A 23,370-nucleotide genomic window follows, 5' to 3' on the forward strand; every position below is an offset into this window, starting at 1 on the left:
TATTTGAGAGGGCTCCGGACGGGCCCTGGAGCCCCAGAAGCCGTAGACTCGACAGACAGGTATTTTTAGGGATATATATTTATAGGTGACACAACCCACAACGAGCGGCGTCCAATAGGCGATCTAGCTCGATGCAGTCACATGGGGATCTAGCTCAAATGGTAGAGCGCTCGCTTAGCATGCGAGAGGCACTGGGATCGATGCCCAGGTTCTCCAATTAACTCTTTTGGTTCTGTAGTTTTTTGGGGTTATTCTATTTGACAACCTGGGTTGCCACTCTTATTTGGCAACCCATGCGTATTGCCCAATAGCGCTTCGCGTTTTCATGGGCCTAGCGACGCATCCTCGTGTTCTGCTGTGTATAGATGGATAGTCCTCAAGTGCGCCAAGAACCGGTACGTGTATGTTGGGACGGAGTGTAGAGGTGCAATTCCAGCTGTGTAGATGGGAAGTGCCAGACTATATCAGCGTGTACAGTGTATGATTCCAAGCGAGCATAATTTATTGAACTAAGCTACATAGCAAATGTCTTTAGAAGACTACGGAGAATATTACCCCAAGTGTGCTTTAAGGCCTTCGGGGACCATGTATCTCATGTGCATGTGAGTCTGTTAAAAAAAAGAAGAAAAAACCCCTCAGCGGAATTAGGCGTAGCACTTTGGGCGTCATAGAACACTCAATTTATTTGAAATGCTGTCCTGTTCAACAAGGAAATACTTATGGGGAAGAGGTCATGCAGCCATGAAGCCAAGCTATGCACTGCTTAGCACAACTGTAATTCATAAATTCAAGGTATTATGGACTTCAATCCTTGCTGCTGTTCTTGCTGCTATTTTTTGGACCCCTCTTTTCCCCACCACCCCCACTCCTACAATATCACTGCTCATGATCACACTCGGCCTCCTAATAGCCTTGCTGGTCTTTGTCCGCCACCTCACTCATAATGTCCTCAATGATGGTGGCCTTAATCTCATGTTCCTCGTCGCTGTCAGCCGGCAGATTCTGAGAGTCGATAGACAGGGAAGGGGCGTCTCGAGTGCAGGCGGAGTAAACCGAACTAGCTTCTGATAAATCTGGTATGATGAATGGTGCTCCTTCATCTATATAACAACAACAGTACAATAGCGTTAGAAGACGTCGAAAGCGCAGGTAAGGTGTTGAGGAGATCTATGATATGCGAAAAACTGACGGACTGGAAGCTGTGATCTCTGTGTTCCTGTCGGGACACATATTATGTTCCATGCTTCTCAAAATCTGAACGCAAGAGGATGACACATTACTCAAATCCTCTACCATGTTCGCCATTGCATCCTCATTGTAATGGAGTCGACTGGTTATCTTTTGTACGTTCTTGACTCGCTCTGGTAATGATATGATCCTCTCGCCCAAATGCTTTACCATGTTGGACGTTGCGATTGCTGATGCCTCCGCGCTCTTGACTCGTCCATTCAGATCGTTTGCGAAGGGAATGAACTTCTCGTCCATCCATTGCAGTCGCTTGGTAACGGCGGTCAAATTCTCTGATATCGTTTCGTTGAAAGCCAAGGGGGCCGCAACTTGCGTGTTGTCCTGTGGAAGGATGGCGGTGGTAGTGACCGGCGGATGGCTAGGATGGACGTATGGGTGATACCTAGCGTTCGCTCCACTGGCTGCTGCTGCTGCTGAAACTATTACTGCTGTTGCTACTGTTGCTGCAGTGTCTGCAGTGGTGTTGCCATTTGGTTTTATGCGCGTGTAGCGACGTGAGGAACCTGAAAGGCCGGGAGGATCGGAAGAGCTTTTGAATAACCAAGAACGTTTCCGCTGGTGGTCCTGCACTCACGAAAGCGCGCTCGTGGGTTCGAGGAGAGGATTGACTTGTAGGGGCATTCATCACTGGTGCACACATAACACATATCATACGTGGGGTCTCTCTCCACATCAACCATGATGTGGGTCGAAGGGTTCACAAATGAGATCTTTGGGGTGGCATGAGAGCGTAGCTTATGATTGGCGGTCTGCTTCTCTATAATAGCTCCTCCTTTCTTGAAATTTGCGAGAATCGACATGGATTCAGAGAACTGAGCTGAAAAAAGGAACATGCAAAACAGGCACAAACCGTTTGGTGAACCAGCACAAACCTTTTTTAGAAGTAGCACAAACCTTTTTTAGAAGTAGCACACACCTTTTATAGAAGCAGCACGGACCTCTTGGCAAAGCAGCATAAGCACAATCAGCGCACATGCTGGTTCACATTGCTTGTTAACATTTCACCCACTCACCATTCCTCTCTATCAACCATTGCACTGCGACTTAACAATCAGTTTTGTCGTCCCCGTTTTCGTTCTCGCTGACCATTAAGTGTTCGTCCATGGGCCTTTCATTAGCGGTCCTCATCATAGTAATCGTCGTCGTCAAAAGGGAAATCGTTGTCATATTCGTTCTGACTGGCCGTTGCAAAGTACGTCTGAAGCGCAGAATTGCGTGTGCTGTGTGGAAAAAGGTGGTACGAAGACAAGAAGACTCTGCTATGTGAACCAGCATGTGCGCTGATTGTGCCTATGCTGCTTTGCCAAGAGGTCCGTGCTGCTTCTATAAAAAGTTTGTGCTGCTTCTAAAAAAGATTTGTGCTGGTTCGCCAAACGGTTTGTGCCTTCCTTTTTTCAGCTCACTGGATCAATTCTCACTTCCAATTCCTGATTAAGGGCGACTTCGACCTGCTTCACGTAACCTGAAGAATCAGAATGGGTTGGGTCTGAAGAACGGCTTTTTGCTCCGCCTTTTTAGCTGCTCTTCCAGCTAGTACGACGTGAATGAGACATGTTCGTCCTCTTTGCGGTGAACAGGTTGCCGGCACAGCTAAATAGACGCTCTGATGCTGCCGACGACGCTTGGATGTGCAAGACAGCCCGGGCAAGAATCTTCAAGAGAGTGAACCTAACACCCTTTTTGACCCACCAGTCCTCTGGGTGGTTAAAGTACTCTGCGTATTCTACCTTGTTTCTACTGACGTCGCTCAGATATCGATCGAGGTCGTCCCGAATGTCCTCGTGGAAGTCCTTGGCATTCAGCCCATACTGCTCTGCCCTCGGGTCACCGCGAAGAAGGCAGGAGTTTCCAGCCATCCTTACGAACGTGGCAAAAACCTGTTCCTTCGCGCTATCTAGAAGTGTCTCTGGTCCTGAACGTGAAAACATGCCATGCGATGCCGCTGCAGGATTCAAAAGTGTTGAAGCGAGGGCCACATGCGGAATGCCGTCCATTGGCCATCGCCTCTGCAGCTGCTCAACAAGGCTGGCCTGTAATGCAGTCGCATCGACTGTTGATGGTTCTCTTGGCTTGTTGATCATGTCGAAAATGGAAGGATAGATCTGAGAAATTGTCGATGTCTTCTCCCTGCTGATCTGGTTTGTGAACAACACTACAGGATCAAGTACATCGAGTACCTCTTTCGAGGTGCTAACTTCCTCATCCGTGATAAGAGCGCCACAGAGCATTGCCAAATACTTCTTGTCTTCCTTGGCAGTCGACGCGCTCAGCTTCTCCTCCGCTTGCTTGAGTGCCGGGAGCAGCATTAGGAGGCGCATGGCAATAGCATGCTTCGAGTTCCATCGAGTCGGGGTAACCGTCAAAGCGCCCAATGGTCCTCCAAAGTCCGACACTTGCTCCTTCGTAAGAACACGATTGATTCCTGAAGTATTCCGAATGAGCGAAGAGAGCACGTTGCATTTGCCAAATAGGACGTCTGCGCCTGGGGTTAGCCTCAACGCATCGGCGGCGCAAAGCTGTATATTGTGAGCGGAACACAGGAGCCACGAACCGCCAACTGCTTTGTAATCCGAGTTCAGTTTGCTCATGAATTTCTTGAAGTAAGGGTTCTTGAGAAACGTGAGCGGCACTTGAGATACTGTGAGCGCCAAGGTGAGAAGGAGGGAGAGTTCCTGCGTTTTTTCGGCCGACATGCCGGGCAATTTGGCACTTGACAGTGATCTGGAAGTCTTTCGTTTCAATTTTCTCTTTGAAATCGTCCTTCCTTTACGCCTCGAAGTCCCCGCATTGGTATTGCTGTCGCTGTTGCCAGTATCGATGTTGTTGAGCTGTTGCAATCGCTCCCGGTGATCCATTTGATAGGTCCGAAAGAGGTCAATTGCTTGGCTTACTTCCATATGTTTGTCTCGCAAGTGTCCTTCCAGATTTTGAGTTGTCGACCCAATGGCATACGAGGCTGCACACTGTTCGCCGTTGGGATACTGAAGGCGGCATTTTACCCTGTTACTGGCCTCGTCCAGAGTGAAAAAATGCATGTAATACTTCTGCGTCCTGACGAGCTTCCGCGAATGTGCCTGCATCAATGGATGATATGTGACAGGCCCCGTTGAGAGAATATCATTTGACGGTAATTCTCCTAGAGGCAGACTTAAATTTTCTACCCACTCTTGTGTTGTGATAGGAGACGGAGAGAACATGCCCAGGTCCGTTGTCAGCTCGCTTGTGATACTTGCAGGCGATTGGATATTGGGTCGTTGCCTCGACCTGACGGAGTGCATAGATGCCGAGGCCGTGGAGGAGGAGGTTGGTGAACTGATGATCACTTGAGATCCTCGATATTGGTAGATTTCGAGCCCCGTCGCACTTTGCATCAATTCCCCAGAAACTGGTCTATAATAAAGATGTGGCATGGGGATGCCTTGAGTCTAGGATGAGCAAAAACAAGTCAGAGCATGATTTTGGAAATCAGGCAAGAATACCATTACAGCTATATTACCTGTACCATATCGCCCGATGGGTTGTTCAAGGCAGGTGAAAGCAAAGGAGGAGGATGCCTTCCATGATGAAGATGTGTATTTCCAGTATTAATGTGCTGTAGAGTAGGAGGGGTACCAGCACCGTGGTCAAAGTCAGAAGGATGAAAACCTCGGCCATCGCCGCTATAGTACGGCGATGATGCGAATGCCCGAGACGAGCTGGCACCCGGGCCCGACTGCGAAGTGTTGACATGCCTTGTTGTGAAGTTTCTTGGTTCTTGCCAGGCGTCAACATTATTCATTTAAGCCAAGGATGGCATTGTCGGACGGAGATTTGAAACCGTGGATGAACGCGACAAAGGCCTCGAGGACGGAGTGGTGGGATGATGCCCGGCAAAATACACTGAGCGCTGCAGAGTCCTGCCCGCGGAAGCAGAACCCATGGAAGTTGAGCGGTCGAAATGAAGGGCAGGAGCGGGTGCCATATGCTCGTTGAGTGGTGGAGGGACGTACTCCTTGTAGGAGTTTAGGTCGTGGACGTTCAACGGCGTGCTAGGGTCATATCCTTCGCCAGGATCGCCTCTCCTGCAAAATTCCTGCTGTTTGTACTCAAGCTCTTCTCCGTGATCCATTTCCTCAAAGCTCAGGACCGGAACTAGTGGTGGCGGTGGTAGTGGTGTTGGTGTTGATAATGGGTGGCGATTCATGAACTAGTGATGGTGGTAATGGCAGATGAGAAAGGCAGCTGATTTAGCTGGAAAGTTAAGCGCTGAAATCTCTTGACGGCGTCATTTCAAACATCCGTGCGTTGCTGCTTTAAGCTTTTTCCGTGGGAAGGTCCAAAAGAGGGGTTGGATGGGATTCGTGGAAGTTGATTGGCAAACCATTTGCATAAGAAAACACATCTTTACGCGCGTCTCCGTTAAACTAGGAACAGTTAGTTACAGGCCAATATCGGTATTCGTACGTACTCGCCCGCTCTTTTTTGTCACATTTCTTTTTTTTTTCATTACGACGATTGCTGTAAAAGATCAGCATCATTTTATTGCTCCTGAAATTATGGGTTTGGATACAAACAATCACTCAAAGGAATGTTTTTTGTGTAGAGATATACATATATGAAAGATAGCCAGGCTAGTGTTCGTGGCCATGTAACTTTACTTTACAAAAGGAGTTCAGAGAAGGGTGAGGGAGATATGTACTATTATATATATTGATGAAGGAGGGATAAAGCGCGTTCTCTTGCTTTACATGAACTGAGCAAGGACGACAACTCCACCTCCGAGGGCCATCAAAGCCTTAGCGGGACCGCCAAGGGCGTTTCCGCTCGAGGGAGTGCTTGTGGGCTGAGGTCCGGTGGTGGTCGTAGCGATGGTGGTCGTAACGATGGTGGGGACACCGATGGTGATGCTCGTGACGATTGGGACAGTGATGGTCGCGGTCGAGGTCGCGGTCTCGACGGTGGTGGTAGGCGAGCCACTGCCAGAGGAAACGGTTGAGATGGGGTCAATGGTGATGACCGACCCAGTTGCGGTGCTGGAGCTGCTGCTCTTAGTCTTGTGGGCGGAAGAGACGGCCAACAAGGCAACGAGGACAACGATGGTAGCTGAGAACTTCATGGTTAGAGTAGATATGGGTGGTGTTTGGTCTTCTTGAAGAGGAGAGAGAGATAAGAGGCGAGTGTTTGGTTGCTAATGAGGAGGAGAAAATGGAAGGTGTGTACCGACTATTTATGCAGAAGTGAAAGTGTCGTCCACTGTTGGGCTGTAGAATACAGCTGAGGAGAGTGTTACTGGACCTAGGTCCTTGGATGTCATGGCAACATCATTGGTCTTCGATCCACACCATTAGACTATCCTAGCGCGGAAGAGTACGCATAGGGAGAAGTATCGTAGACTAGATATTCACCTGCATGATAACTCACCTTCGCCGATTTTTTGGACCCTATTTCCGATCTATGGGTTTAGCTGACACTTAATGATACCGTCGGTTTTTTTGTTTTGGAATCTCCCTTTAACCTCTGCGTATCGCAGTACAACAATTGATCTTTGGAGTGTTCTTTAAATTTCAAGACCTATTTTAAAAGATAGAAAGACTCGATTACCAAATGAGATTTTGGAGTACAGGCACTAAGTTCGCGTTTATCCTTTACTAGAGCCAAGGCCAATTGCGTGCAACGAGGCCCTGGACTTTGAACCTGAAGCTGAACTTATCAACCAACCACAGCAACATGGATCCTGCTGCCCTGAATCGCGCAGTACTGACTGATTTTTCTATATAAAATATACCCTTGCTACCACTGCACTTGATACTGCTTTTACTCTCATAACGGTCCAAAACAAAAAGACTGACGATGACCACGATACTCCAGGGGCTGATCACGGTCATTCTGGATCTGAAGGCAGAGCAAACGGACAGATTGAGTGAGCGCGGGAGATGTGTCTTGCATGACGATCGATCTCTGGAGCTTGGTATGCAAGTATTCCTTTGTTTGGTGTAGCATTTTAAGCTCCAGCTATCTGACTAACCATTGGAATCCTTGGTTGCAACTACTCCTTCCACTGTCCTTCCGCCAGTATGCCTAGCAAGGCACACCGGACCACCGTAAGGACTGAAGCAGCCACTGTATTATCGCCTTTCGCATTTTTCTTGGAGTTCACAGAGTTAGCGCAGGACTTCAGAATTCTTTTGCTTATGCATGAGCCACTATTACGGCTGTATGCGTAAATCTCTTACGGAAGCAGGATCAGAAACCTGGGCAGACCCTGCAGCTATCCAACGAGCACCAGCGAGAAGTTCGTATCGCTCCAAGGCATCAGTGCTTCGACAGTACATGATGCTGAAACTCGCGTTGGCGCGCCGGTTGATCCCTCCTGCGTCACTGCTGGGCAAAGTCGCAAGAGTGCTAGAGTTGTTGCAACCAATCGTTGCCTCTGTATGCCTCGATATTATGCTTCCCCTTCTTCAGTCAACGGGTCGCACATGGTATCATTAATTCTTTTTTATGTGCCTGACCACGGGCTTGCGCTTGGCTGCAGGGGATCATCCGTAGTCTGCTCTTTTTTTTTTTTTTTTTTTTTTTTTTGAACTAGATTGGTCGACATATCAAAGCAATAGGAATGTGAGCATGAGCGCGGACCCTCCTGCTCTGAATCGCATAGCTCTGACGAAGCCTCGATTGTTTGGTCCATTGGACCTACATCGAAACCACATGAGATCTAGGTGCAAGGATATGGAGCCCGACGCTTGCTTGGTCACCATTCGTCTCTTCCTTTGTTGCTAGAATATTTAACGTTACGGATTACAGGTTTTCCGTAACTGTCGAGCGCCATCCCCAGGTACCTTTCTCTTCAAATAAACAGCTTCGCAATCTTTCTCTTCAACTAAATGAAGATTGTAGTGGCTGTATCAGCATCCTTCAAAAACCCTTTCCATAGTAACCAATAGTATCATTTATACCATTCGCACCACGAGCAGATAACCTTCATTACAAGATACTGCCGGTCTTTGGTTGTGGCAGATCCAGCTCGCCTGATACGTTGGTTTTCCCACCTCAGTCGTATTCACTGTAGCCTATCGCTCGGGGCTTACGCACTGTAAACACATGCTCTCATAGATCTCTTCCCACTGAGTTTCATCCGGTGAAGATGAATATAAACGTATTGAAGATATGTAGCCTGCTGAATGTACTCGAGTGTTTGCAATGACCGGTATCTAATAGGTTTCTTATCAATGGAAGACATTTGATCCTTCTCATTAAGAACAAGGCACACCCTCATCCAAAACCAGCTCTGCCCATCATCGGACTGATAGAGATGTCAACGTATCTCAATAGCCCACGACTTGGAAGGAGGACACCATCTATAATCCGAAGATACAGGAGATGTAAGCTCATTGACACTACAGAATTTTATATACGGCCAAGTATCGTCATGGGAGCCTTCTAATTTGATAACAGAAAACAATCTCAAAGCGATGGGATGGGGGTCGCTCATGCAGTCGGGTATGCGACCTCAGTTTATTCGAGTAGTTTGTTTGGATGCAAGATACCGACAGGCAGGATTATGAGGAATTATATACGGGGACGGCGCTCTGGAACGATAGGTTCATTAGCAATATTTTTCAAGCAGTTTATGGACGATCTATCCAGCAAATCAACCTACGCTACAATTCATTAGGCCGGAAACATTATCAAGGGCAGGAGCGAGTACAGGAGTGACAGAAGGTTTTACCTGAACTTTCGCCTCTCAATCGAAAGTCTTTCGATTGTGCTTGTAGAGATGAAGTCTCTAAGCAGAACGAAGGCCCAAAACGCGGAAGATCATCGGGAACTTTTTGATGGACTGAACTTGGCCATAGTATCGGGGCTGTAGTAGAGTTTCTGGTGCCCGATCTTCGAGTAGAGACCTATGTGATGATTCTACAATGCTGGGCGTACTACATGTCCAGAACTTGGTCTTCAACTTGGATCAATAAAGTACGAAAGGAGGATATATGGCATGCGGACAACTCAACAAACAGAAAGCAGCCCGTCAGACTCAGAGAGATATGATGTCGAGGGCGATATGAACGCTCGAGATTATACTTCTAGTTTCCCATGAACGAAGGGTCCTTGAGAGCAGCAGCGGTTTGGCAATGGATCAGAGCCACAGCGACGACGAAGAGCTCGACTGCGTGGGCGTACTTCTCCTTCTTAGAAGAAGATTGAGAAAGGCAGGTCGGGTGTCTGCTGGCCTTTGGTTACATGGGAGGGCGAGGAAAAGAGGCAGCGCTGACGGGGACACAACCTAGTTTTTTTTTTTGTACCGCGATCAACAGCACACAACAGAACCATTGGTTTCTGCATGCATGGCACAAACAGAGGCACAAAAAAAAAAAAAAGCCCTCGTGCAGGAAGATAGACAGACCCCAACAACAGTACATCCACGACCATGTGCGGGTCAATCGATATTCCATCCTGCCATGTACAGTAGACAGCATATGCTTCTCTTCTCTTTCTTCTTCACAAACCACCTCTGACCTACCTTTTGTCGCTCTGCCCTCCCTGCTTATCTCCAACTTCCACTTTCATACCAAGAAGCCTCTTCAAACAATACTGATCATGAATTCTGAGCGACCCACTGTCCTGATCTCCACAGGCTCTGCTGCCGGCTCTTTAGCCGAAGTATCCGGAACTTCTGTGGTGAGTAAATATCCATGGAAATGCTCAAAGTGAGCACCATGGAAGGCTGATGTCGTGTGGCCAATCATCCCAACTACACGAGTGAATAAGCGCGACTCGGTCCCTTGAGGTGTCTGTTGATCTCGAATCGATCTGATTTGCCATCAACATCTGTGATCTCCCTTCAGTCTCGCCCCACTCTTTTTACGCCACCAATTGCACTGCGCTGGTAGGAACGACGTTGCTCATCTTTTCAGGGGCAGCGATCTTCAACGTGCGGGAATGTCTCAACGGCAAAACTTTATCCTCTCCCGCTTTCCCTCAGCGCACAAACACCACTCGTTTCTAGAAAACCGAGTTCCCTAACACCTTTCTTATTCCTCTTTTTGAAATGTCATTAGACGAAAGGATCGCAAAGGGCTTGCCTTTCAGCGCTGCCCTCGCCACCGCTGTCCCCACAGCAGAATCAGGATGTGTTTGCGAACCTGCTTCGCACCAATCCCTATAGCATGTTCGAGTCGGCCAGCGATCCTGCTGCAGCTTACAAGTGTCCCGAGGACGATGCCAAGGACGACGAAAGCGACCATGGTTACCCTTACCATCAGCAGTGGGCGCTGCAAGAACGAGAAGACCAACCAAGCCAGACATCAATGTCAATAGCATTGACAAGCAGAGACACAAACGTACCCGATATTATCATACCAACGCGAGAATGGATTCAGATGCACAGTCGTATCAGTTCTTTGGAGACAGAGATCGCTTATGTTACACGGACGAACCAGCTGCTGAACCAAGAACTGGACAAAGTCAATGGCTATGTACAGAAATTAACGAGTCAGGATGGCGAGGGATGGAAGAGGGAATACGAGTTTCTAGTTCAACAGGTGGATTTGATGCACCGGCAGTTGCAATTTGCGTATAGCCAAATGGGCCATGATCAAAGCAATGGAGTCGCTGGTCTGCAGGAACGACAGTCACGCGTAGAAGCAGAGGCGCAACCGGACGTGACGAGACAGCTCCGTGAAGAGGTCAAGGAACTCACGGGTTCGCTCAAGAACTGGCAGGTCGCACTTCACAAAGCAGAAGAGAACTATCGCCGCAAGTGTGGTACGTTCTCTTTAATGGACTACTTTCGATTGCCAAGCTATTTTTTTTTTTTTATTCCTGTAACTGACCTTTTTTTTATTTTATCCTTCAAGAGGGCGAACGCGTCCTTAAGCAAACGCTGCGAGAGCGCGAGATGCAGCTGTCTGGTCTGGTTGAAAAGATGAATGGATACGACAGTGAGTTCCACAAATCAATCACCAACTACGACGAGCTGTTGCGATTGTCATCAAGGCTGAGGGTTCTTGAGGAGAAGCAAAGCATGACGGCCGGTAGTATCAGTTCCTCAACGCCATCTGTCGATGGTAGCGCCGCAGACCTGACGGACGATCACATGCCCGGCGTCTTTCCTGAAAAACTGACTCAGCCATCTGCGGCGATCAATGTTAGTCAGCTTTCGGTATCCATGCTCTCTTGGGCCGCTCTTCTTGCCTCCTACATGCTTTCCTAATATACCACTATCAGCAGCTGTAGTCGCTTTGTATTTATATCCTGCACAAAAAAAAAAAAAAATACAGAGCAAAATACTCATAATCATTGGCAATGCTTCTCACGCCGCTTTGAGCGATAATAAGAATAAATGAAATGCAAAGTGAGAATGTCTATTGATAAGGATGGATTATGTGTGCTATTCCATGTCTTCGTCGCTGTCCTCTTCCTGCTCCTCTTTGTCCTCCCCACCGCTATCTTCATCACCGCTTTCGCTTCCTTCCTTTCCAGCTTCTTCCTCTTCCTCATCGTCCTCCTGAACAACGACAGCGGTTCCATTGGTCATGGGCGCCTCTACTGCTGCGTTTCGGGCTGCCGCAAAGGCATCGTGCCTCTCCTTGGCCATTCGCTCCTCCTCAGCTTTCCTTTGCGCCCGAAGGCTGACACGTTCGTCATCGCCATCCATCTCATCACCCTGCAGCCCCATGTCGTTCATATCGCCCATCATACTCATCAAATCCATCGCCTGAACTGTGTAATCGACTACATAGCTCCGAACTGTCAAAGCCTCAACTCTCTGGAAGTGACGCTCGCTATACGGCAAAAGACCATCCAAGAGGTCCTTGATACCGGGCACCTCGGTCATCTCCTGCACCTTACGTTCCCTCAAAATCGCATGTAGTACTGTCTGAGCAGGACGCATGTTCTTGGCATGGGTGTTCCAGTCACGAATATAGCCCAGCAACTTCGCAATTTGCTCCAATGATAAACCCTTTAGAACCTTGTCCACAGCCACCAGACCAGTGATCGATGTGTCGTGCTCGGGACGATCACGCATGATCTGGTTGAAGAGCTGCAGTAACCTAAAGGGCTGCTCCAGAGAGAGCGCGAGTGTAATGGCGTTCTTCCAGTCCTTGCGCTGAAGGTAGTTTGACAGCTCCTGTTCCTTGAGCACCTGGTCCGCCTTGGCCTGTTTCTTTTCCGCGTACTCGACCTCGGTGAAATCCTCCCAAAGGTTGATCATCGAGTCCGCACCTCCCGTCACGACCATATTCTCGTCCTTGCGCACCGTGAGTGCCCAAATCTTTTCCGTATGATTATCGAGAGTTGCCACGCACTCGTTTGTACGGATCGTCCATAGCTTGACCAATCCGTCCGATCCGCAAGAGACCAACTGAAGACCCGAAGTTAAGAAATCGACCTTGAGGATCGAGTTAGTGTGGCCTTCAAACGTCCGCAAACAGCTGAAGTCGTTCAGGGACCAAATTTTGATCGTCCTGTCGCCCGAGCTTGTGGCCAAACATTGGTCGACTGGCGAGAACTTGACTGACCAGACACCACGCTTATGGCCCTTGCAAGTTCCCATTAGTGTTCCTTCTTGGAGATTCCAGATCTTGGCCAGCTTATCCTGCGAGCCGGTAGCGAAAACCTTGTCGTTTGGCGCGATGGCGATGGCATTAATGTCCTTGTCGTGCGCCTGGATAGTGTAGTGGGACTTGAATCGGTGCTCCTCATTAGGCTCATTCAGATCTTAAAGAATTAAAGAAATATGTACTTGTAAGCGAATTGCTATTCAGTAAAGAATGAAGAAAGAAATGATGACGCATAGTTCTGCTAGTGATACTTACCGGCTGTGCTCAGATCCCAGCACTTGATTGTCCTGTCTTGAGATCCTGTCAACAAGAGTCCGTCCGTCTTCCTTGTCAAGGCTACAGCACCGATGGCCTCTGTATGGCCGACACATGTTCCTATGCACTTGTATCTCTCGTCCGCATCCTCGTTCTCAAGATCTAAGGTCCAGACCTTGGCCGTATTATCCTTCGAGCCCGATGCTAAAAGTGTTCCATCCGAGTTCCTGTCCAGGCAAATGACAATATCTGAGTGTCCATAGATGAGATCGCACTCGAATTCCTTCAAGTTGAAGACTCTGATCTGTTCGCTGTTGGCAGCTACTGCCAAATGTGTCTCCTCCTCTCCGATATAGGCAACATCAATAATCTCGTCGTTGTAACCGACAATCTGTTTCACGCGCTTCAGGTTGCTCTCGATATCGAAGAACAAAATGTTCTGATCGCTTGTGATTGACACCAATTGTTGCGATTGCGTATTATACCTATATAGTCATAGCATGTTGCGTTAGATCCAAATTTGGGTTAAACACCATATCCATGCGCAGGGCCCCTCCTATTAAGACTTACAAGACATCCGAGATCCCTGATTTGCTTCCCTGCTCCTCTTTCTGCTTGGCAATCAGCTCTCCAGATCGTAGATCCCAGATCCTGATGATACCAGCATCTCCTGCAGTATAAAACATCTCTCTGTCCGAGACGTCCTTGTCGCCAATGGTCTGAGCCTTTGATTTTTGCAGGATGCCGACCGTCTCGAGTGTTTCGTAAATCGGGTAGGTAGTGGCGAGTTTCATGGTGCTCAAATCCCAGACATTGACGACCTTATCGCGAGATCCACTGATCAATGTGTTGCCCGAGTTGGAGACGGCCAATCCGCGAATCACTGAAACATGAGACTCCAGCACCGCGACTGGCCTATATTTCGAAAACCAAAAAGTGATGCATTATTGAGTAACCCCCCGAATGACATGTGCATGGACTGAAGCCAAGAAACGCCAAGCTGACAAAGGAAAGAGACGAGAGGAATGCTTACTTCCTAGTCTTAAGATTCCAGACACGCACTGTGCAGTCATCAGCTCCTGAGCACAGCCACCATCTGGACTGATCAGGGTGGAAGAGTACGGCAGAGATAACGCCTCCATGTCCCTTGAAGTTGTGTGTACAGAATCCTCCTGCAATATCCCAGACCTTAACGGTGCTGTCGGCCGATCCAGTAGCCACTAGTGTTGAGGTTGGATCGATGGCCATGACAATAATGGGCGCCTCATGAGCCTTCAGGCTGCGGGTGAGTGTTCCTGTGCGAAGATCCCACGTCTTGAGCAAAAGACTCCTGCTGGCGCTGACAAGGGTTTTGCCATCGGGTGTCACTGCAAAGGTAGTAATGATCTCTGTGTCTCCCTTAAGTCTCCACAGCTTCTTTCCCGTCTTGATCTCAATCACATCAATATCCTCGCCCACTGTAGTAATGAGATACTGCTCGTCTTCAGATATGCAGACCTTGCCTCCGGTGTAGATAGACTCGATAGTCTGTGTAGATTTGAAGCTATTTTTTACAAAGAGCATACATTAGATTTATCCTCCAAATTCCTTGATACTGACAGCTTCAAGTTGATTTAAAAAACGTAAAAGGCGTGAGGGCCTAGTTACCTGGTCTTCAAGTGGATTTTGCCCTGAGGCGGTGCTTGAGCAGCCATGTTGATATATAGAGAAGCTGTGTGTTCTTTGCTCTCCCTCCAGTTTGTAGTGAAAGAAGGCCAAAGAAGGGTGGATAGCGCGAGTGCTCAGACGAAGGTGAATGTGAACGGAGGCGAGGCCAATGAACCACAGAAGGAAGAGTAGGAGCTGGAGGCACTTGAAGCTGAAAAAAAAAAAGAAGCGAAGGTTGAAATGTAAATAAACGTGACGGCTCTTAAAGGCGCCACTTTGTTTGGAGATCTCTACCACCCCCGCCCGGTCGTCGTGAATCAGCTCCGTAGCCCCTACCCGTTCAATCACCCCTCTTCTTCTACGGGAATCGCACGCTCCACTTGCAACCAATGATGCTGAGCACACTCAAGACAGGATTGTCCGCACGAGGACTGAATGCCGTGAGACTTGCCTCGATCGGTACCCGCTCTTTCAGGTACAGGAGAACACGACTTCGTGCAAGGCCCACTTCGCACTGTTGCTTCACCGGGGGAGGATGCTGAAGCTTGTACAGGGTACGGATATCGGTCCATAACTCAAGAACCGGTTCCTCTTTTTTGTTTCGTGATTATTTAGTACTCCTGTCAACAACACGCTGCCCGAGGATCTGTCCGAGGAGGACCGCCTCGTGTACGGCGAACCTATCCAGATCCCCACCACCCACAACATCACCGTCGCTCACCTTCATCTCCGATCCTATCTCCCTCACCAACTGGAATTCTTTGCCGACTTTGCTCGCCGTGCTGCCGCTGCTCTGGATATGCCCTGCTCAGGCACCATTCCCTTGCCTGTCCAGACCTCCAAGTGGACTGTCAACAAATCGCCCTTTATCTACAAGAAGGCACAGGAGACCTTTGAGAGGAAGACACATAAGCGCCTCTTGGCGATCAAGGACAGCCACCCAGACGTTGTCCGTCGTTGGGTTCAGTTCTTGAATCAGAACTCGTTGGGAGGAGTCGGTATGAAGGTTACGATTTGGGAGAACGAGGAATTGGGTGTAGGACAGAAGAGACTGGACAAGGCCAAGAAGGGTGAGAGCAGGAACCGATCTGTGGCCGAGACGATGAAGAATGCAGAGCAGGCTTTTGGAGCCGTTGATACGGAGCACATCTCCACAAGCGAAAGCCAGGGGCCATCCAAGGAGGTCAAGATCGTTGCAGACCGACTCTTGGCGGAGATGATGAAGGACATCGGCGGCGAAGAGGAAATTACAAATGACAGAAATGTACGCGACGCTTCTTCAGCAAGTACTTCTACCACCAACACAAAGGAATCGACAAAGGAATCGTCATCACACGCCGAAGAACTCGTGAATCCGGATCAGCCCACAGAATCCAACATCTCTGATGTAGTCGAACCCCTTGTGAGCGCATCCCCAACACTCGACTCTGACCTCTCAGAGGCGGTTGAGAAGACCGTCTCGGAGACCGCCACGAAACCAGACAAGCAGTAAATCGTGGACCTCCCCATCATAATCACCAACGCCAATAACTTCGCCACCACTGGCACTAGCATCATACGACGTGGTTGCATCGACTATCGTGTTTTAGAATCTTTGCGCAACTGCAGGACCACAACACCAACAGCGAAGAGTGCATGTAATAAAATTGTGTTTTTCTTGATCGACGACTGGAAGATGCCATTATTGGTATGAGGGCATTGTTATGGATAGCATCTGTGGGGGTCCTGGTGCCCCAGAAGTACTACTATCAGTGATCGGATCGAAGTAGGTATTTCCTTTTATGGGTCCAAGGGAGAGAAAGAAAAAGAAAAAGACCAAAAGCCACCGATCTAACAGAACTCTTGCCCTGCAGCCAGGACGCATAAAGCGACCGTCGGGATCGGAACTCTTCTTCTCTCTATCCCGCTCCATTCTAATCCCCTCTTGAACTCTCGATCTCCTCGGGCCATCCTCCGCACTCTAGGAAGAAGACAACTTTGCCTCCCTCCTTCCCAACACTCATCTTTACGCTTTCCCAACATTCGCACACAACCATGTCTGCTCTCCGATCACTCGTCTCCTCCACAACTGCCAAGGCTATTCGCCCCAGCTCGCTCCTCGTACCATCACAGCGCTTGTCTGCACACCCGACTGGTCGCCATATCTCTGCACCGTTGATCTCTGCCAGATACGAATCTCAGAGTGCTTTCGGCAAATTCGTCGAGACGCTAAAGGAGCAGATCAAGAAGAACAAGGAGCTGCAGGAGTCCGTCAGGAAATTGCAGGACGAGACCGGGAAGGTCGGAGAGAGTGATGCTTTGAAGAAGGCAAAGGATGCCTTTGAGAAGGCTAAGGTAAGAAGACGAAGATGGCTGGTCGCTTTCGAATGTTCACCGATCCACAACTGAATGTCACAGCCGAAAAACTAACACTGATTTATCTGATCTGGACATTTCATCATCAGGACGGCGCTGCCTCAGCTGGCGTTGCAACAGAAAAGTTGAAGCAGACGGCAGAGCAGTTGAAGAAAGCTACAGGAAAGATAGGAGAGACTGTCAGCGAAACATGGAAGGGAGCTGCTGAGAACGAGTTCGTTAAGGGATCCAAGGAGAAGGTACGCACGAATACTTCCAGGCAACATAATATCTTCCACTCGAAAGCAGAATGATCATGAATTCGTGTGTTATTTAGGAATGATTGCAGGTTCTTAATCGTACAATTGTTTGTTTGTGATTTTTAGATCTCTGAGACCGGAAAGGTGTTTGCCGAGACCATGGACTCTACTACAAAGCCCATCCGTGACAACGAATACTTCAAGAACGTTAAGGAGTCAGTAGAGACTGTCATCCAGGACACAGAGTCCAGATATGGAGGATACATCTCCAAGGCTGCTCGTCGTCGTGCTCGTGGACTGGATGTTAACTATTCTGCAAAGGATGCTAAGAAGGCCGCTCAGGCAGCTGTCCCAGAAACGAAGGAAGATGTCAAGTAAGATCCGTTTGAACCTTATTGATATATGTATTCTTTATATGCTTGATCTCCCGCCTAACATGGTATCGGTACACGTGTAATTTTCCGATGAATTAGTGCTGGTGAGTCCATGGTTCTCCACAAGGACTCTGCATGGAAGGAGTCCTGGAGCAAATTCAAGGAAACGAACCCTGTTGTCCAGGGCGTCTTTAACATGAAGAAGAGCTATGAGGACAGTGATAATGTCTTCGTTGCCTGGGCTCGCGTGGTCACTGACAAGATCTCGGACGTCTGGGGTAAGCAGCAGCAGCAAATAGCGCATGGCCCTGAATATTTCAACTTTAAATTGATGGGTTTCGTCTAATCGGTGGTGTGTTACTCATGTATTAGTATCTATGCTGGACGAGACTGAGAACGCCAAGACTATCAAAGCTCTTCAGATGATCGACCCTTCATTCAAGATGGATGCCTTTATGAAGGAATGTCGCGAATTTATCATTCCCGAGATCATGGATGCCGTTCTCAATACGGATTCTGAGACCTTGAACGAGTGGTGCTCGGAGGCGACTTATAACGTCTTGACGGCCGGGTTCCAGAACCAGATCGCTCAGGGGCTCGTTAGCGACTGCAAAATCTTGGAGCTTCGTAATGTCGAGTTGGTGTCCGCCAAGGTTCTGGAAAACGATGTACCTGTGCTCATCGTTTCGTTCAATACCCAAGAGGTCACTGTTTTCCGTAATCGTCTGACGCGCGAGGTTGTGTTTGGAAAGGAGGATGCGATTGAAGAGGCAACCTATGCCTGCGTCATGACTATTACGCCCGAGAATTTGAAAAACCCCTTGACCAGGGGAGTCCGCGTTATGGATATGGCCAAGCATAACAGCCGCGCCTACATCTAAAGTACCATTTTTTTTATTTCTCTGCTTTCATTTTTAATGCCCACGCAGTGTTATTGTCCTTTCTTTTTCTGCATTTCGCATGTACTTTGTACTTTTACAAAAAAAAAAAAATCTTCGGGAAGACAGCCAACAAGAAGTTCGACCCGCCATAGACAACAGCATGAGAGCGGCCTTCGAGAATAATGATGGTCGACTCGAGTAAAGTATTTTGACACAAGAAAAATCATTTTATTGCCATTTAATTGATTTGCTGACTGCTTTAAAGGTTAATAGCCTGGCTGCTCTTGGACTCATCCTCTGGGGTCCCGAACTTTATCGAAGTAAATTTGCTTGAATTACCTCCGTCTGACTGTAATACACACTTTACAAGGGTTGGAGAGGATGCAGTTGGTACAGCAACTGATGCTCACGCGCCTCTTTCCCCCCACAAGCTGCAGCTTCCCTAATCAGGACATGGAAAAGGCGCGCAAGTAGACCTGCGCGAATATGTGCAACCGCCACGTTGGTCCAGGCACGCCCAGGTCCAGCAATAAAAATTTCTGATACACGGCCAATGGCACACGCAATTAGTGAAACAGCATAGGGACTGATACAAAGGATAACCTTTTTGAGCAAGTTCAAACGAGAGAAAACTGTTCAAGATACGTCAGTAGGTTGTTCGGACGGAACCTTACAGCAAGAATAAAGGAGAGCACTGGGATGTTCAAAGACCAACCTGGTACAGATTACCATCGATCTTCTACTGCCATGTGAGCTTTATACACACATATACATATACATATACATATATATTTTATTTATTCTGTGAACCTCAATGTATAACATAGGCGATCAGTGAGACGGATACGACCCTCGATGATATGTTTGGGACCATTTTAAAATGCCTGTCTCACCAGCTGGTACGCTAAACTAGTTTATTCTAGTGGCCAGCAATCGCGATGACAGCTGCACCTTCACAAGAAAGTACCCGACGCCAACTGATGTAAGATAGGCTGTCGAATAAGAAAGAAAAAACACGCAAATTCAATGGCGGAGCATTAGCGAAAAACGGTGAAAGAAGGATTGAAAATGGACTGACTGGCTTTTAATATGCCATGGATGATACAACGCTATGACCAAAGCCGTTGGCGATATGAGCGTTGGCTGCTGGTATCAAAGGGTGAAATCCCATGCCACCCATGAGCCTCAGTTTGGCAGCAACATCCCTCCTTGCAATGATGCGTCGATGGCCAGTCCATTGCTCCAATAACTGCAAGACGGGCCCCACCATATCTTTGCTGAATTGATTTGTGTTCCTGTACGCAACCCCAGCCCAGGAGTATTTCCCTAGTTCCCGAATGTCGCCCGGTTCCATTCTTCTGAGCAATCGACCATTATATCTGTTGATGCCACTGACATTGTTATTTTCATTGCTGTTGGCGTTGCTTGTTGGGGCATGTCGCTCTTCGGAAGAAGCGGGACTCGATCCATAGATCATTTTTACGACGGCGATGGCTCGGGTGACATTGCTTTCAATGCTGCTATCCAGGTCATTGTTGAGCAGCCACTCAATATTCTTGATCTGTAAATGTGCTGCGGCGGCGATGAGTGCTGTGTCACTACCATGGGCTATTGCAGGCTTAAGTCCAGCCTCACGGAGACAGTCCAAGATGCGGTAGTCTTCTTGCATAGCGGCCACGACGTGAAATAGTGGTCGGCCCTGCATGGTATGGGACCGCTTTTGGTTCTGATCCTGGTTCTGGCTCTGCTCCTCGTTCTGCTCATTAGGCTGCCCAATGCATCGGTTCCTTGGCGGTCTGATATAGTTGATGGGCCTTGATCCGTTCAAGTGCATCTGCCGCGATTCGTTTATAAGGTTCAGAGCATAGATCTGAGCGTTGTCCATGGGGGCGATCGGTTTGCGGATATACTCTGGGATTTTGGCGCCTCGCATGATAAAGTACCTGAGCGCTTCGTAGCAATACTGCGTGTTGGACGAGACCAGCATCATGACGGGTGTATAACCCTGCAGGTTCTCGAGATTGATATCGGCGCCGAGTTCAACTAGAACCTTGATGGTATCCAAAGGTGATTCCAGAAACAAACAGGCCAGATGCAGGGCCGTGTCGCCAGTTTGCATACTGGACTCGTTGATGGGGTTGTAGGGCCGATGATATGCGAGGTAGTAGTTGAGTGCAGCGATATCGCCCACGAGGGGACAAAAGTAGACAGGCGTCTGCGGTGGGTTCGTAGACGAGTATGGAGTTGGTAGCGTTCGCTGGTCTCTGAATCGTGCGCGCGTGCCTATCAAACAAGACTTGAACGGTTAGAAACATAGTCTAATTAAATTAGCGCGTAAGCTTCTTGTTGCACTTACGATCGATATAGTCCACAGTTTCTCTCATGATTGGATCCTTGATATCAAATACCATCTTGTTCAGCATGTTGGAAGCCCGCTCTAGACTCGCCATTTTTGGCTCCAGCTGTGGGGGAACTGGCAGTGCAGCTGAAGTTGTACTGCTCGGGACCATAAAGCCCACCTGTACTGGGTAAACGGGTTCCGATAGCTTTTCGATGAGCATCTGAAGAATATCGATCACCACGTCGATTTTAAGGCGCCTAGTTGGGATGGCATCCCAACACTTGACCAGCAAGTCCCTATATTCGCGCGGCGTGCCCGGTATTATCTCCTCACGCCTTCCATCCATTAATTCTCTCAAAAGTCGTGGATCGCGCAGTCGAGCCACAAACGGGATTCTGCCTGAAGAGATGTGCCAAAAGATGACACCCAGACTGTAGACATCGCATGCAGCCGAGTACATCGGCCTCTGTGTCGGAAAACGCTCCGGTGCCAAGAATGAAGCCACGCCTACGGCTGCAGACAAGTCGTTAGTCTTTTCTTTGGAAGAAGACCGACTCAGACCGAAATCACAGATCATAGCCGTCATCTTGTCGTCCAACAGAATGTTGCCACTATGCAGATCGCGGTGATAGAATCCTGACTTGTGAAGGAACTCGAGTCCTTTGGTGATCTCAATCGACAGTCGATATCGTTCTTCCCAGGGTAGGTTACTGTGATTGTTTTCCAAAAACGAACACAGATTGCCGTTGGAGCAGTACTTCATAACCATGCACCGGACGCCCGTCCTTGGGTCGGTTGTCACTCCGTAAAAGGGCACGATAAAGTCATAGTCGTGCACTCGTTTCAGGATCTCGAGCTGGACAAGGAAAAGAAAATACATCAGTTCAGTGAACCTGACAATTTTATCAAGCTTCTGCTCGGTGGCTGGGTGTGTGTGTGGGAATGGCCATATTCTTTTACCTCTTGATCGAATTGTTCTACGCCCTCGTTGTGCTCCACCAATGCTCTCTTGAGAACAACCTGGAGCCTAGACCACTCTGCTCTATGGATCTCGCCGAATCCACCCTTCTTGAGCGGTTCAACCCCGGTGATATCCTTGTAGTCGATCTGTCGGTAGCTGCTGACAACTGTGCGCTGTAAAATTCTTGTGCGCTCACGTCGCAATGTCTCCTGGGTTTCAATTTCATGCGTATAGTGTTTGACTGCCTCGGTGCTCTCAGGCACTTGTTCCGCATTGTCTGATTCGGAGGTAGAAGCGGGCGCAGGTGCAGGTATAGTGTCAGTGATTCGTGCTGGCGCTCTGTGGCTGATGATCGGCGGAGCCGGAAATATGAGTGGCGATGAGGGGACCGATGAGCGGCGGCTATCATCACTGCTGTGTTCCTGAAGGTGTCCCAGGCTCTGATTGCCGTCGCTCAGATTTTGATCTTCAGCTTCGAACCATTGCGCGTGTCTTCTTTGACTATTGTCTTGGCCATCCTCTTCGCCGGACTTGTATGGGGTGCCCTCATCGTAGGGTTCATTTCGTTCGTTAAGAAGCTGAAGGCCATCCACGGGAGACGACGTCTCGTCAACATCCTCGTCTGGGTAAGACTCGGCTGTGGAAAGCGGAGGCGTATCTGTCCCCCTACGCGAGTACGATTTGATAGAGCTCCTCCGAGTAGGAATTAAGGAAGGAAAGAGCGAACTGCTGCTGCTGGTGTCGCTCCAACAGGAGAGTCCTGGATGCTGTGGTGGGAGTTGTCGCGGCAGTTGGTGTGTATGGTCCTGTGTATGAGTGTGTTGCCTTTGGTGCCGACAAAGAAGATTGGGGGAAAGCGACCGCACAGTTGCTGAACCGTGCCTGGATCTGTCGTTCACTACGGGAGACGTTGTGATCCTGTCGAAAGTCGTGTTGCTGCTCTGTGTGTTGCTAGAGTCTATGCTGCTGGGAGCGGGCGCGGAATAGAAGCTAGGCTGATAATCGCGAGAAAAGTTATCATCAAGGAGACGCGTATGGATGTCCTCATTCTCCTCGTTGATTGTGCGTTGGTTGTCTCTTGTTGAATGTTGCTGGTGCACCGAAGATAGGGATAAGGAGCTCTCAGAGGGGTCAGTTGTGCTGGCATACTCGGCATCAATATCGACATCGAAGGAGGTTGGCTGTTTTGGACGGGGGAGTGCATTGGGATTGATTTTCTTTGGTCGAACTGCTCCTGAGGGGGCTCGGACACCAGAGCGTCTGCTGAGTGTGGTGGAGGCCATGGTATGATTGTTGTTTTTGTGCAATGGCAAAAGTGAGTGAAAATACACGAGTGTGCTGTTCCCTTCTCAACGGAATAGAAGGAGAGGGATAGGATGTGCGTGAGAGAGAGAAAGAGAGAAAGAGAGAATTGGGGGGATCGACAGAGAAAGAAGGCAAGGAAAACAGGGGTCTTTATGAGGCATTGGACTGAACTAAGCATCGCCCTGCTCGCCACTCTGTTACACTCCTGGCTCCTTGCTTCC

At 48.8% G+C, this 23,370-nt stretch overlaps 7 protein-coding genes and 1 non-coding gene across 8 annotated transcripts; 5 read left to right on the forward strand and 3 right to left on the reverse strand.

Moving 5' to 3' along the window:
- The first annotated feature begins 143 nt into the window (after window positions 1-143).
- BC939DRAFT_t134 lies at window positions 144-216 on the forward strand. The gene has a single exon. It is a non-coding gene; the product is annotated as a tRNA-Ala (tRNA).
- A 5,558-nt stretch (window positions 217-5,774) lies between these two features.
- On the reverse strand, window positions 5,775-6,412 carry BC939DRAFT_458772 (uncharacterized protein). The gene has a single exon (XM_051556644.1). The coding sequence runs from the start codon at window positions 6,341-6,343 to the stop codon at window positions 5,972-5,974; it is 372 nt and encodes a 123-aa protein (XP_051409826.1). The 5' UTR covers window positions 6,344-6,412; the 3' UTR covers window positions 5,775-5,971.
- Window positions 6,413-7,077: 665 nt separating this feature from the next.
- On the forward strand, window positions 7,078-9,097 carry BC939DRAFT_505298 (uncharacterized protein; the record flags this gene model as incomplete). Its single annotated transcript, XM_051560642.1, has 4 exons — window positions 7,078-7,195; window positions 7,301-7,328; window positions 7,428-7,659; window positions 8,903-9,097. 4 exons carry the CDS (start codon window positions 7,078-7,080, stop codon window positions 9,095-9,097), a joined length of 573 nt encoding a protein of 190 aa, XP_051409827.1.
- A 525-nt stretch (window positions 9,098-9,622) lies between these two features.
- On the forward strand, window positions 9,623-11,587 carry BC939DRAFT_458775 (uncharacterized protein). The gene is made up of 3 exons (XM_051556645.1): window positions 9,623-9,906; window positions 10,287-10,992; window positions 11,085-11,587. The coding sequence occupies exons 1-3, from the start codon at window positions 9,826-9,828 to the stop codon at window positions 11,438-11,440; spliced, it is 1,143 nt and encodes a 380-aa protein (XP_051409828.1). The 5' UTR covers window positions 9,623-9,825; the 3' UTR covers window positions 11,441-11,587.
- Window positions 11,588-11,617: 30 nt separating this feature from the next.
- Window positions 11,618-14,740, reverse strand: BC939DRAFT_505300 (uncharacterized protein; the record flags this gene model as incomplete). The annotated part of the gene is made up of 5 exons (XM_051560643.1): window positions 11,618-12,948; window positions 13,047-13,531; window positions 13,617-13,961; window positions 14,080-14,589; window positions 14,694-14,740. The coding sequence occupies 5 exons, from the start codon at window positions 14,738-14,740 to the stop codon at window positions 11,618-11,620; spliced, it is 2,718 nt and encodes a 905-aa protein (XP_051409829.1).
- Window positions 14,741-15,011: 271 nt separating this feature from the next.
- BC939DRAFT_458778 (ribosomal protein S10 domain-containing protein) lies at window positions 15,012-16,359 on the forward strand. Its single transcript, XM_051556646.1, has 2 exons — window positions 15,012-15,168; window positions 15,309-16,359. The coding sequence occupies exons 1-2, from the start codon at window positions 15,083-15,085 to the stop codon at window positions 16,183-16,185; spliced, it is 963 nt and encodes a 320-aa protein (XP_051409830.1). The 5' UTR covers window positions 15,012-15,082; the 3' UTR covers window positions 16,186-16,359.
- A 368-nt stretch (window positions 16,360-16,727) lies between these two features.
- On the forward strand, window positions 16,728-18,542 carry BC939DRAFT_399785 (uncharacterized protein; the record flags this gene model as incomplete). The annotated part of the gene is made up of 5 exons (XM_051552502.1): window positions 16,728-17,027; window positions 17,138-17,287; window positions 17,423-17,661; window positions 17,761-17,939; window positions 18,034-18,542. The coding sequence occupies 5 exons, from the start codon at window positions 16,728-16,730 to the stop codon at window positions 18,540-18,542; spliced, it is 1,377 nt and encodes a 458-aa protein (XP_051409831.1).
- Window positions 18,543-19,346: 804 nt separating this feature from the next.
- On the reverse strand, window positions 19,347-23,282 carry BC939DRAFT_530868 (uncharacterized protein). The gene is made up of 3 exons (XM_051561587.1): window positions 21,844-23,282; window positions 20,899-21,739; window positions 19,347-20,825 (listed from the first exon to the last, which is right to left on the reverse strand). Exons 1-3 carry the CDS (start codon window positions 23,125-23,127, stop codon window positions 19,627-19,629), a joined length of 3,324 nt encoding a protein of 1,107 aa, XP_051409832.1. The 5' UTR covers window positions 23,128-23,282; the 3' UTR covers window positions 19,347-19,626.
- Between the last annotated feature and the right edge of the window lie 88 nt (window positions 23,283-23,370).

This window comes from Gamsiella multidivaricata, assembly GCF_025024155.1.
Source record: "Gamsiella multidivaricata strain RSA 2152 chromosome Unknown BC939scaffold_55, whole genome shotgun sequence".
Lineage (NCBI taxonomy): Eukaryota > Fungi > Mortierellomycota > Mortierellomycetes > Mortierellales > Mortierellaceae > Gamsiella > Gamsiella multidivaricata.